The 15,117-nt window shown below is 31.0% G+C and overlaps 1 protein-coding gene across 2 annotated transcripts in view; it reads left to right on the forward strand.

Annotated features, from left to right (window-relative positions):
• The window catches only part of LOC134688253 (uncharacterized), a 33,288-nt gene extending 25,370 nt beyond the window's left edge, over positions 1-7,918 (forward strand). For both annotated transcript variants that reach the window (XM_063548760.1, XM_063548761.1), the window contains exon 2: positions 5,635-7,918. In XM_063548760.1, coding sequence (XP_063404830.1) covers positions 5,635-6,796 — 1,162 coding nt within the window. In that variant the 3' untranslated portion in view covers positions 6,797-7,918. The remainder of the gene's footprint in view (positions 1-5,634) is intronic.
• Positions 7,919-15,117: the final 7,199 nt, after the last annotated feature.

Raw genomic sequence — 15,117 nt, forward strand, 5'->3', positions numbered from 1 at the left:
ACAAAAGAGAAGTCTCTTACTTTCATATTAACCAGCAACGCCATTTCTCTTTTAAGTACTGCATTGATACTTCTGAAACAATAAAGATAAGTCAAAAGTGTATAACGTGTTAAATAGGTTAAGTTGATTAATAGGTAGGAACATATTTTATTGTCTTTAAAGCAATGTATATTTTTAACGTTGGGTTATAATTTGAAAGCCGACAAGGAATTTCACCATTGCAGTTCTTGAAAAGTTAAGGTTTGTAGGCTTTATTTGTTTTATATCGTATAGCTTGTTTTTGTTTTTATTTTATTTTGATTAAGCCAAAAGTGTGTTCTGACAGTAAGTGTTACTGTATTCTTCTTCTAAAAGAATATGTGCCTCTAAAGTGCTTTTTTAATATGTGTCCTTATTAAGCTTATGGAATTGTGTATGTGTATCATCATCTGGCAAAATGTATCCTTCTTGTGCCTCTGGCATTAAGCATGTTAATATTATATTTTTATTAATATACCACAGTAGACTGCTCGCAATACATGCGTCCCTGGTATGCCCAGGACGATAGTGAAATTGGGTATTCAATTAAACCTTAAAGGCATGCAATATTTAAACAACTGATATAACGAACAACTTGTTTGCAATATAAATCGTGGCATAGGTACCACATGCATCATTTCTTTCTGGAGACCACAACTATCTCGTATGCAATCCAAGGTATGCTGTAATAAGCTCTGATTTCCCCTTTTGGAAAACAAAAACAATTCTTTCTTCTACATTTGAGAATTACAATAGGAATCATAGAGAGTATAAAAAATACAAAAGTCAGTATAAATAAATGTAACAGTAGTATACTGCTGTTCAAAAGTCATAAATCTATTGAGAAAAAACAAGTATGGGTTACAAACTATAACCGAAGGAATCACATCGACTATAATAGAAAAACAACGCAGCAACAGACATTCTAAGTGAAACGAAAAAACGTTATCAGTAAATAAGTGATCGATAAACTAATTCGGAAAATTGGACTTTCACACAAAGTCTGAAACGATAGTATGCGTTGCACCAGTATCATGATAGTAAATTGTGTCTTTATTGTAATAGTACACACGGCATCAATTTAACTGCACCAAATATACATTTCAATTATAAATGTCTATTCATTGATGCTCAACTCTAATATATTTGAAAATCAAAACTTGTTTAACAATTGTATATTAAGAATCTGTTGTTCAGTCATAGTCTTTACATTGTTTGGAATACAGTGACCTTTGTTCGCAACTATTTTAATGAGTTTGCACCAACTTTATTACAAATTTGTTGTTGCTGACCTCAACATTGTTAACGTATTTATTCGTGACAGCGAATATTTGAATACATTTCATTTATACAGCCGTCAAATTGGTCAAATGTGAACAACTGAAAAATTAATTTCACTCGTAATTAAAAATTCTGAATGGATTTCACAAATCCCCTGAGTCTGTTGGTAGGTTTATTACATATTTAAACAACCGATGTATTCGCTCTAAATGAAGGTCCACAATTCATCTCATGGAGAGTGGATCTAAACAACCAACTGATTTTCAATGTGTATTCAGAATGTCAAACTAATTGATTTTTATTTAAAAACCCTTATCTTAACTCGTAAACAAAAGACTTAAATTTGTTTGTACTTTCAATCCATTACATGTAACTTTAATCTGTAGTGATTCTTTCTAAACGTCACCAACTTAATGACTTAAATATATAATTGGAAGGAAAGAATCAAGAATTGTTTCCGCTAATCCTCGTAACAATGTCGGGTGGATTTTTCTATGGTTTGAAAACATCTTTGTTAAAGTTGAATCGAAATAGTATTGATCTCAATTATAGATAACCGAGTAGTAAAGGCAAAATAAGCTAACGATTAACCCGTCAAATATTTGAAATAATTCAAGATAAGCCCAGGTCTGCACGGGAGAGGCTTTACTTTTGGGATTATGTCCACGATGGAAGATACACTCTCGAGGTAAGAGAGGTCAAATGCTATCTTACAGATATATTTATTTCCCACACAGAAATTGTTTTACTGGATTCATTTACTTTTACATTTTTATATTGGTATATGTGACTGCTTAACCTTTTTCTCGTTTCAAATACTCCAAAAATAGCTTTTATTTTTATAATTTTGATATTGTAATTTTTATAATAACTTTTATAAGTATACTTTTATTTGTAGATATTATTATTGCTACAAATATTTATTCCACAACATAACAGAACAATGATTTTTGATGAAAATAGTCTAAAATCATTTGTTTGCGAAGAACCATTGCTCTTTATATCAGGAGGTCAAAGTTTAATAATTTGATATATTTGATTATTACAAAAAAATAAAAAAAAGTGAAAGACACCATTGATACTTCATGCTGTTCGTGAAAAAAATCTTCAATTTCATTTTAACCGTCGTTGACTGCGAAATACTTTTATATCGGTACTGTGCGTATTTTCGTTATGTCACTAATACCAATCGAATGATTCAAATACTTTTCAACTATTTTTAAATGTATGTGTTTGTGTTTTGGTTTTTTATAACCGTCAATCGTCAGGGAAGAATCAAACGTGTACAACAAGTGCCTATTGTTGAAGTCCATACGATGTCCTGTATTTCGTCTTATCCTTCTCCTTTGGTCTCTTGTAGATAGTTGGCTTATTTGCAAATACTCTTCCCATTATGTCTATGTTAAATCAAAATCGTGTATTGAACTAATTCAGGAGAATATAACAATAACGTCACTATCAGACATACCTGCAAATATTAAATGATTTAATAATGCTTTCCCATGATAAAGGGGTGTTTCGTTGGTGTCTTTTTTTGGGGGAAGATGTTATTGTTACGGATAGATTTTTACACACATTGGTACAATGTATCAACACATATTAAATACTGGTTAATAATGTTGATCTTTACAAGTAAGATAGTTGAAAACCAGTATACACACGAGAATATGGTGCAAAAGTATTCTTTGTTATTGATCACTTTATTTGAAGACACTAATGTTGGCTTCACGCGCTATTATAAACACAGGATGTAACTTTGTTGGCATTACAACAAAAGAAAAACAATTTTATTGTGTCTTATTTCATTCACTACAAATTGAATTTTTAAGTTAAGTCCGGTCTAAAAAAAAATAAACAAATATGGTTAGAATAATATGGGCGGTAATTGATGTTTTTAGATTTTAACTTTATATGTTCATTCAAGCTTTATTGCTTATAGCGTAAACTGCTGTTAATTGTTATTATCTTTTGCAGTTTGAACATGTATTTTAGTATTAATAATTCATTATTAATTTTTTTTTTAAATCCCTAGTTGTATTTTTTTTTTTTTGGTTCGTGTTGCTTTTTAGTTTTCTTTATTGTTTTTATTTGTTCTGATAGTTGGTCTTTTAATCTCTTTTTTACACTAGTGTTATCAGTTTATTTCCAATTTATGAGTTTGAATGTTCCTTTGATATCTTATGCTGCTGAGTTATACATTTAAAGGATTATGATTTGTTAAAAGCAACCGTCGCCGAGATAAAGCCTTTTTGTGCTAATGCGGCGTAAAGCAACCATCATTAAATCAATTAAAAGCAACCGAGTGTTGACCGTGTACATTCCATAATATGTAAGTAGGCGGGTCTCATTTCAATGCACAGTTTGTATTGGTGCTGCGTCCCTTAATAAAAAGAACCACGGTGTTGAGGAAAATATCAAAGGTTTCACCGAATAAGACTATTTACCGGATTTTATATCACATAAGCAACACGACGGGTGCCACATGTCAAGCAGGAACTGCTTACCCTTCCGGAGCACCTGAGATCACCCCTAGTTTTTGGTAGGGTTCGTCTTGTTTTTTATCTTTGGTTTTCTATGTTGTGTCATGTGTACTATTGTTTGTCTGTTTGTCTTTTTCATTTTTAGCCATGGCGTTGTCAGTTTGTTTTAGATTTATGAGTTTGAGTGTCCCTTTGGTATCTTTCGTCCCTCTTTTTCAACAGACGAAGAAATTTATGATGAACGATTAAAATAAATCTGATGTAAAGCTAGCAAGTTTTTATTGTTGGCATTTGTTTTTTTATAGAGCAATGGGAGTGTAGTTGCTTATTCTGAAACAAAATCACCCTACTATGAAATGCAAATAAGTCGTTACTTCAGAACTGAGAAACAAACCAAAATGCTTTCACTTTTCGTTTCATGAATCCGTCTCATTATACAAACTTACCATTCCAAATGGTTCTGAATTGACTGAATGTCCTTCAAAGCTCTTAATTGAACCTGATAGAAGGTTTTTTTTAAATCAAGGTTAAACCTATGCGTAGAAACAATTTATTGTCATTGTTATTTCTATGAAATGTATTCAAATGATTATAATTTGTCTGTCCTGAATTCGATTTTTTTTTATCATGAACGTTAATGTGATAGGATTAGAAAAATATGTCAGTTTATGAGAATTAGCTGGAAACATAATGAACAATTTTTACAGAAGAAAATATTTTTCTCTCACTAAAATTTATTAATCATTATCCAAAATAAGATATAAAAAGTACATATAATTTTTATTTCAGAATATTTGATTGTTATATCCAACCCATTCATAGTTTTAAAGGTTTTGCATAAAGATTTAATATTTGAACAAAAGCAATATGAAATTGTATTCTAGATGATCGTTTTCACAAAATAATCAGATATCAACTAAAAAATAAAATATGAATATACAACCAAGGCAACAAAGTTACCCTTTCAAAGCACCTGATATCACCCCCAGTTTTTGGTAGGGTTTGTGTTGATAAGTGTTTAATTTTCTATAGTGTGTCGTGTGTCTTGTGTACTATTATTTGTCTGATTGTCTTTTTTTTAGCCATAGCGTTGTCAGTTTATGTTCGATCTATGAGTTTGACTGTCCCTGTTTTATCCGAATGTTGATGTATAGATAGTTCTGTCTTTCTTTGACGAAATTTAATTATCTTTCAATATATCAAAGACTCAAACAAAATACCATAGAAGGAAACTGAATTAAGTTAGATGCTTATGTTTATTTATTTTATTTTTTGACAAGCTGCTCACGCTTAATGTTAATGTACTGGATGTATAGAACTGAATAGATGACCATGGAAACGAAAGTTATTCCTGTTGGTCCTCTCATTGAGTAAGATTTTATTTCTAAAAATAAACACATTTTTAAACAACCTACTGAAGTCATTGTTTGTGTATTGACAATTGCATGAGGTAATACGTAATGTGTAATATCTTCAAAAGCGTTCACCACAACGTTGTGATTGGAGAACAATGTTAATTGCTATGAATATATGGTTAACGGAGTTTTCTGCTGGGTTTTATCATTAAAGTGCTGTCACTATTGTATTAAATATGAATTTGCTTTTGATTATTTAGAGTTTTTATTCCTAAAAGCCATGTTTCATATTTCTATTGTTTAACAGTTTTCTCATCTTGATACGAGATGAAACTGATTTAAGTTTCAGATTCAAAAATGGACTTCACTCGCAAGAAAATGTTTACCCTTTTTCCTCGAATTGTTTATACTCAAAACAACTGAAAAGGGATTGAAATGATTATTTTTCTAAAGTTATATATTATGATTATTTGCTTAATGATTTATGCTTATCTTTTTAGACTACAAGGCTTAAGTCTACAAGGACCACCAGCAGATCAAGATACACTCCGACGTTACAACAGTGAGTACGTCATCCGTGAGGACAAGCATTCGGAACATTTAATACAGTCGTCAAGAAAATTACGAAGTAGTTGGTCAAATATTACTTCCGGTTCAATAATATCTCGTAAAAATAAAAATCATGTCATTAATGGTGATACAACAGAAAATTTGCAAGACGTTCGATTTTTTGCAGAACTGGTGAAGCCACTTCAATACCGTTTACGCACACATGAAAAAGAAGAAAAGGAAAAAATACTTTTTCCATCCAAATATGGATTTCATCAAAGAAGTCATTCGCCAACGTTTCGGCGACTTCTGGAAGCTACAGAAAAACTCAAAATAATTTCTCAACACGAAACAGTAAAAACTTTGTTAAAACAAAATGCCAATATAAATGAAAAGAAAGTGGTCTCCCTTATAAAGCCGGATCCGGAAATAGTGAAAGAGAAAGCAGAATTGTTTGATTCTGTTACACCAAAAACACCGGATGTGACGGCTAGAACTGAAAAGAAGAAACACACAACTTTCATAACAGACGAAGTGATAGATAATAAAGATAATACTACAATTTCTGACTTCCCGGATAATATTACTACAATAAGCGAGGAACCAGACGAGGATGATGCATGCGATACAGATAGTGAAGACGGAGACGACGAAAAGGAAGATCATGATAACTCATTTAAAGTGGACTTTAAGGTAGATGATTCACATGCCGAACTACATTTATTTCTTCCAAAAATTAGTAGTGGTAATAAAAGTGCTAAAACAAATAGGACAGATGATTTTGACGAATGTTCGAATAAAACTGATAGAACTGGTCCAGTTGTATTACCCTCTATCAAAGTTGACTCTATTCATCAAATAAAATCATATCAAAATCCGCCGGGTAGAAAACTTAAACGACAGGATACATTCCGCAAAAAGAAGAAAAAAGCAGTTGAAAGGATAAAATCAGCTGCTGATCCCGATAAAAAAGTTAAAGACCATTTGAATGACGTTCATACCTTAATATCTATAGAAGACCATCATTCTTCTCACACTAATGACACTGTGTGTCACTTCGAAAATTGTCCGTACCATAGCTTATTACCTCCGACACAAGAATCAACTTCATAGCATTAGTAGTATATGGTTGTTATTATTTGTCACTCTGATAGTTTGATTGCACCCTAATTTAATTCATCTGTATAACATGTAATTTTTATTGCCTCTTTGATATGTTCTGAGATAAATAAAGGATCATAACTCTGGAGACCTGTTACAAAATTCAAAATTAATGTACAGATAAGTTGTTATTTGCAAACTAGCATGAATAATCAAAATTCAAATTGTGTGTTGTTTCAAAACTTTTGATTATATTCTTTTGCTATACTTAGCAGAGTACAATTTTAATGCATAACTAGATAAGGCAAATGATATCGAAGCCAAAATAATGTTACGATTATATCTTTTCGTATCCATATTCTTTTACCAGCCATTTCGATTGAAGGTGCATAAGGAAACTTAATGAAAAATCTGCTGTACATTTTTGCACACAATCTTTTATATTGCATCGGCAAATAAGACACAATGAGACCCAGTTATAGGGTTTTACTTGGTTTAATAAGAAAAAAAACAGAGTATGCCATAATAAACATATACTACAGAATAGATTAGGACCAGCATGCAAAAGTCACATATATTAAAGGTGTATTAAAATGATAATTAAGATGTTTTTCTTACATTTTCAAGCGAGATGACAATATGTGCAAATTCTGAAAGTAAAATTGTGTCCTTTCATTTTTTAAAGGATTGTTTGTATCGGTAAGTGTTCAAGTGACTACTCAATCTCAGGACCTAAGCACATATTAAAAAAATGTAAGCGTGGCAGAAGTTTCTTCTTCTATCTATGTTTTTGCTGCTCACAAACTATCTCACAGCTAGACAAACTATCAGTCATAAGTCGATAAATGATTCTGATTGGTCTACAAATTCTGGAAGAATTTACTTACGAAAACAGTTCACTTATTTTTTACGATGTTATGATAATGTTAAAATTTTTGTTTTAAATTTGAACTGATGCTTCGAATCTTTTCGATTAAAAAAACTTGACGATAGCGAAAGTGCAAGGTCGAAAATTATATCTATAAGGTGAAAATGCTGTCTTTTTATTCTGTTGTGCTTTTATCTATTCGTCTATGCATTGTTAAAACATATTTTCCTACACATGTGATTATGCAAATTGTTATCATTTTGTTTATTAATGTTATGTTTGAAATAAATTCTAATTCATTTAACAGAATTCATATTTACAAAGACACGTTTTGAAATTTCATTTATATACTTTAAAATATCTTATATGACAGTTGTTTTCCATTCGTTTGATGTGTATGATCTTTTGATTTTGACATATGATAATGGACTCTCCATTTTGGATTTTCTTTGGAGTTCGTTATTTTAGTTGTGTCAATTTTTGATTGTTTGACAATGGGAATTTTAAAATACGTGAAAATGTTATTGGAAGATTATTCGAAACAGTTTGAAGATCCTCGAAAAAAATAATAATGAATCTCGCGATGAATAAAATTATCCTTTATTCAAACTGAAAGCTACAAGTTTAGGCAAACTGTCAGTTTTCAACTCAAATACCATAAAAGGATATCAATTTATTATTCCTTCTATTATAACATGGTCAACTTTACCAGATGAATAAAGAAAACAGTAGTATATCGCTGTTCAAAAGTTCAACTCGATTTAGAGAAGACAAATCCGGGATCGAGGGAAACACACAGAAATATAGGAACTTATGAAGAAAAACACAACTAGATCACTTACTGTGTTCACAATAAAATTAACGGTACCAATTTTCTTGCACCAGATGCGCATTTCGACAATTCATGTCTCTTCAGTGATGCTCGTGGCCAAAACATTTGAAATCCAAAGCTTATATAAAAGATGATGAGCTATAATCCAAAAGGTCCAAAAAGTATAGCCAAATCCGTGAAAGGAATCAGAGCTTTGCATGAGTAGATGTAGATGGGTTATATACATCAACAATTAATGAGAAGACATAAAAGCAAAACAACTTATGTTTCACATTATCTATATGTCAGAGGGCAATAACTATAATAAATGTTCGATTATCACTGATGTTCCAACTTTGTCAAGATATCGTGAATGAAGTGTTCAGCCTAAATTTTTCCAAATCAATAAACCATATCATTGACAGTGCTCTTGAAGCCTTCGGGGATACAAGGATGCATACATTCTCATATTAACACACACTCTGAAACGATCCAGAGCGACAAAAATACTATCTGCAATAACACGCTAAAAACTGATAAAAAAACTACGGTTATCATGTTATAAAAGAAAATTATACAAGACAGTCAAACATGAGATGAAACAAATCTTTAAAAAAGAAATACTGTAAACCAACTTATTTTCGTGGATACTTTATTTCGCGTTTTACTCTTTCTTGACCACTTCGCGGCTATTTAATTTCGCGATTATCTGATTTCCTTGATAAAGTTTATGAAGAAAAAATCAAAGATTGACATATTCGCGACGATTTATATTCGCGTTATTTTTCTACTCGCGAAAGTCGCGAAAATAAATCGCTCGCGAAAATAAGTTGGTTTACAGTATCCAAATAGAGATCAGATAAGTCAAGCATTCACTGATATATACATGCTGATATATACATGCATGACCCTTAATGCTCGTCTAACGACATATTCAGTATTTAATGTCTAGATAAACTATATGTGAATACCAAAATTCTTAACAGATGTGTATTGTTAATAAAGGGTGTACCTTAAAGGGGAGTATATCAAGCTTTGACATTAGCTGATAAGTATTAATCAAAGTAGGCAAATTGGAATCAAAAACTTCCAGAAGAAAAAGATCTGGGTTTCATCGCCCTTTACGCTGACATAATGTAAATACGCGAAATATTCAAGTATGAAGACCAGCATATGAAGGAAAAGAATACAATTATTATCTTAAAATTAGTACAAGAACTTCCTATGGTCATATATTAAATATCATTTGTAATGTTATTATAATTATTTTCAGTCATTGAAAATAATGTAATTTTATCTAGATATAATCTCTTTACTGACACAAAAATATCAATACAGCTAATTCAAAATCGCTTGAAATGAACAAAGAATAATTGAAACATACAAGTGAAACACGGCTAGCTTATATGCAGTTTATGATGAATAGCTTCAAGGAGGCCTCGTGTTAATAATTAAACAGTTAGTTCTCTACAAGGTTGCAGCTTTAAATTATTAACGACACTTTTAATTTCAATTGAATGCTTAATTACGCATCTAGCTTATCATAATACTATTTATCAGACAAGCATAGTAATGTGCAAATTGTGCCGATTAACACTCGTCATTCAACATATTATCATCATTGAAAAGTATCACAATCGACAGTTGTTTGAACAGCGGTATACTACTCTTTATCTTGCCTGTATTTATGTTTGACCATTAAATACAATTGCTCCAGAGATGACGTGACACATATTTGCATGCGTCTTTAACTTACGTCAGCATTGTCTCTAATTATGGATAAACTTTTATAAAGAATGTTTAATCATCCAGACTTAATAAAAGACGCATGATGAGCAATTTTAACATCTCTATTTCCAGGATAAGTTGGTTTAATATTTACGATTAAAGTATAGTCTCCTGTTGTATTGCTGCTTAACATCGTAAATATTTCTTAATCTTCTATTTCCCATTTTGCTGAATCGTTGTCATACCGCAGCTATGTGATGCATCATATACGCCTTCAAAAATGCATTTCCTAATAAGTGCACCTTTAACAAAATATTAATAGTCTAATACTTTTGAAGCAGTCATCTAGAGAGTACAAATAATGAGAAAAGATAGAACAATTACCAAAACGAAATGCACCTGATAAGACAATGTATTCCAAATCTATCGACAGAAGCCGTCGCTTCATTTATGAATAAATGCAACGGATATGGTACAAAAAAGCGAATCTTGTTCAAGGATTAAGAAGTAAAATAACAAAAATACCACACCTCAAGGAAAACTCAAAATGAAAAGACCTTTATCACATTATAAAAACAAAAACTCTAACACATGAAACGTATGGAAAATACGGTCATTTTCCCGACATTGTACAGGCATTTCCTTGTGTAAAAATTGGTTGATTGGACCTGGTAATATAGCTAGCTTAACAGCTCACTTGGTTGTCAGTCGCTTAAAGTTTCATTATATAAACAACAATGCTAAAACATAAAAAACAGATGTACATGATGTAATAGGTAAAAATGTCAAAAATTGGGGAACATGAATTGAATACATCCGGTGTAATATGTAATACCACGATAATGAAATTGAATAATTGGAATTTGGTTATTTCTTTTTTATCTTTTTATAATTGAAAATTACCCGAAATGGACTTTTTTAAAACGTCAAAGAATTTTTGTGAAACGCCGAAAACACTCGTTCATTTCATTTAATCATCATTAGCAACTGAATAACGGATTAATCCTGTTATGGCCAGATCGACTGTGTAACTATTTGGGAAGAAACTGGTTATCCTCCCGTTGCACAATTATGTTCATTTTATCACTAAGTTTTTTTTAATACAACCCCAATGAAAAGGTTTAATTTAAAGTTAATGTATGATTAATGGTTAGAGATCATTAGCATTTTTTATAAAAGTTCGTAATTGGATGTGCTATTTTTTATCAATTGATATTAAGATAAAAAAAAAAAGGGGGGGGGGGGGGGGAGCTTTAAGCAGAAGATAGGGTGGTTAATCATCAGACAAAACATCTTTATATGTTTCAATTTAAAACTGATTAAACCTGAAAATTACCCCAAAATCAGACACCCTTCAGTCTAAACATTAAGAAAATACAAGTATTTTCCTGTAAACATTTTAAAAGTATATATGTATTGACTCCATAAATCTTCATCTTAGAATAAAATTGAGAAACAATACTCAAAAATACGTGTCTAAAAAAAGTTCTATTTTTACATTTTACAATATAAATGAGAGAAAAAAATATGATTCTATAAATGAACATTCTAATAATTTATTTCCCATCACAAATTGAAATTGCCAGTCTTGTTGAATCATTGTGAAAAGAGCGATAACTCTAGACGTTTGAAGAAAGAGTACAAAACTTGAAAAACAAATTGATTGATAATTGTTTTAGGGGAACTCACTACTTATCCTTCCATACATCTATGGTTATTTGATAGTTCATCTTTTAAAACTTAGTGAAAGAAAAGCAGCTTTAATATTCATTTAGGATTGATGTTAAAAACAATCATTTGTACATTTTACAAAAGTATTAAACTATATGTTGTGTTGTACTATATATACATATTCTGAAAAATCATTTCTTGTCAGTTACGCCTAACACCAAATAGATGTTTCATAGTCTTCGTGCAGTGGGTAAATGAGAAACAATAGTCAATCTGCTTTTTTGTCAAAAGATTTTTTTTAAAATACTATTTTGCCAAAAACGAAAACAAAGATTGTCAATGCTAAAAGAATTAGTAAACATGTTTGAGGGACAATCGATTCAACAGCAATTAAGGAAATAATTCATATAATATAATAGTTAAATCCAACAAGTAAAAAAGTTACAAAAGGTCGAATCTAGTTCGGTAAATCAAGGCAACAGTAGTATACATGTGCTCAAAAAATCGTTTTAGAGAAAGCAAACCAGGTTTTAAAACTAAAACCGAGGAACACATCGAGAAAAATAACAAAATAACAGAACACAGAAGTGCAACAAAAAAAGACTTTTGGTTTGTTTATGTTGTTTTTGTCCTACTATTATAGCCTACCTTGTGCCATATGGACTAAGTTGGCCGTAAAAAGGCAAGGGATTTTACCTTTCATGGGTAACAAGACTAGTACAACTATTTGGGGAAGAAACTGATTATCCTTCCAGAATTGATTGCTTCGTTAAGTTTTGATGAAGTTAGTGTTGGTTACTTTTGTATGATTCGTTTATGAGTTGTTGTTTGTATTTTCTTCATTTTTCTTTTGGCCATAAAGTATATAAAGTTCTTTCTTCGAAATTGGTGAAAAAAAATGAAAAGTGCCGATACACAATTTCTTTAGATGTTTCCTATTGTTTCCGTTGATCAGTAGAAGGACTGCTACCCCATTCCTGCAAGGTTGATGCTCTATACGTTGATATGAATGAAATATCTAACAAAAGAAGGGTAACTCTGTTTTAATATGCTACAGACATGTTTTATCCACAATATTGCTTTACCGTTTTGTAAGAATATGAAAAACAAGCATGATACTTATTTGAAATATTAATCTAAAAACAGAAAATTCTAGTCTGACTGTGTTATTTCTACTCAATCTGCAAATATATGTATAGAAATGCGACATTTCTGAACTCATGATAGTGGAAGCAAGATGCATTCCAAGATCAGGTTGCTATCTGATGAATAAAGTAAACAGTAGTATATCCGTGCTCAAAAGTCACAAATCGATTGAAAGAAAACAAATCTGAGTTACAAACTAAAAAAAAAACTAAAAACCCCTGTCATTGCGGCGCCCATGAAAATTTCAAGCTAAAGAAAAAAGAGTAACTTATCCATTTATTATGTGTGTATACATATAGTTATATAACTTTCAGAAATACTGTGGTAACAAATAACCAATACGAAAACAATATCTATCAAAAAAAATATACGAAGATAGATTGACTGATTGAAATTTGAATGAATAACATGGCGACAAAAGAAGACATCACTGACCTTAAACAGATAATGATGAGTATAGACAGTAAGGTCACAAACTTTTCATCTAGGCTTGACTCCGTTGAAAAAAACTTGACTGAACTTATTAGTGATGTGAAATCTGAAGTAGGTCAAGTAAAATCTGACCTTAGTATCACAACCACTGAGGTAACACAACTTAGGCAAGACCACAATGAGCTTGAGAGAGGTGTGGGACATTTGGAATCTCAGTTCAATTGTTTAGAAACTGAGAAATTAGAAAAGCTCAAATTAGACATAGACAAAAAACTTGCCTCACTCAAAGAATGTCAAGTACTACTTGAGAAACATAATAGAAAATACAACATCCTCATCTATGGAATCGAAAAAAAAACAAATGAGATAATTTGGGAAGTGCTTGAAAACTTATTTGTTAAAGATCTTGGTATTGAAAAATTTAAAGCCGACAGTTTCCCTATTGCAAAAAGTAAAATCACAAAAATACTGAACTCAGAGGAAAATCAATTTGTAAAGTCCATAATCACATGGCAAAATCAAAAAACAAAACGCATCAAAAACGAATGGACAAGAACTGTCATATTCCTGACTTGGTACAGGCATTTTCAAATGTAGAAAATGGTGGATTAAACCTGGTTCTATAGCGCTAACCCTCTCACTTTAATAACAGTCTCATCAAATTCCGTTACATTTACATGATGCGTTAAATAAACAGTCACAATCAATAAAATAGTCAAAATATGGGAACATCAGTCATCATCGTATAACAATTTAACAGGACACAACAACATCTACTATCTACGAACACATGGATTGATTTGAGTGTCTGACGTCAGAAAAATTATATACGTCACATAAATTTGTCGTTCAATGTGAATACAATAGTTATCAAAAGTACCTGGATTATAAACAATTTTAAATTTTACATAGGCAATGAGCGCAGACAGGGTTAAAAAATCAAAAGTATGTATGAATAAATTACAGAAATCAAACTAGTCCAAAAGTTATACATAGAATTTATGATAATCCAAAACTTTTAAAAGGAACAATTTTACAGGACACAAAAACCTATCCACGAACACATGGATCTACTTGAGTGTCCGACGTCAGAAAAATTATATACGTCACATAAATTTGTCGTTCAATGTGCATACAAACAATTTTAAAATTTACAAAGGCAATGTACGCATACAGGGTTAAAAAATCAAAAGTATGTAAGAATAAATTACAGAAATAGACCGAGATTCAAACTAGTCCAAAAATTATACATAGAACATATGAGAATCCAAAACTTCTTAAAGGGAACAATTTAACAGGACACAATCACATCTACTGTCTAAGAACACATGGATTGATTTGAGTGTCTGACGTTAGAAAAATTAAATACGTCACATAAATTTGTTGTTCAATGTGCATACAAACAATTTAAAAAAAATATTATTTTTTTCCCCCTAGGCAATGTACGCATACAGAGTTAAAAAATCAAAAGTATGTAAGAATAAATTACAGAAATAGACCGAGATTCAAACTAGTTCAAAAGTTATACATAGAATTTATGAGAATCCAAAAATTGTCAATTCCACTACGCCATTGATTGATTTTGACGTTTGTGGTTCAACGTATATAGTAATTCATAATAGAAATATATCATAATGACATATTATAGACAAATATCATACTGACGGAATCTTTTAA

The sequence above is a fragment of the Mytilus trossulus genome, chromosome 10 (assembly GCF_036588685.1).
Source record: "Mytilus trossulus isolate FHL-02 chromosome 10, PNRI_Mtr1.1.1.hap1, whole genome shotgun sequence".
Taxonomy (NCBI): Eukaryota; Metazoa; Mollusca; class Bivalvia; order Mytilida; family Mytilidae; genus Mytilus; species Mytilus trossulus.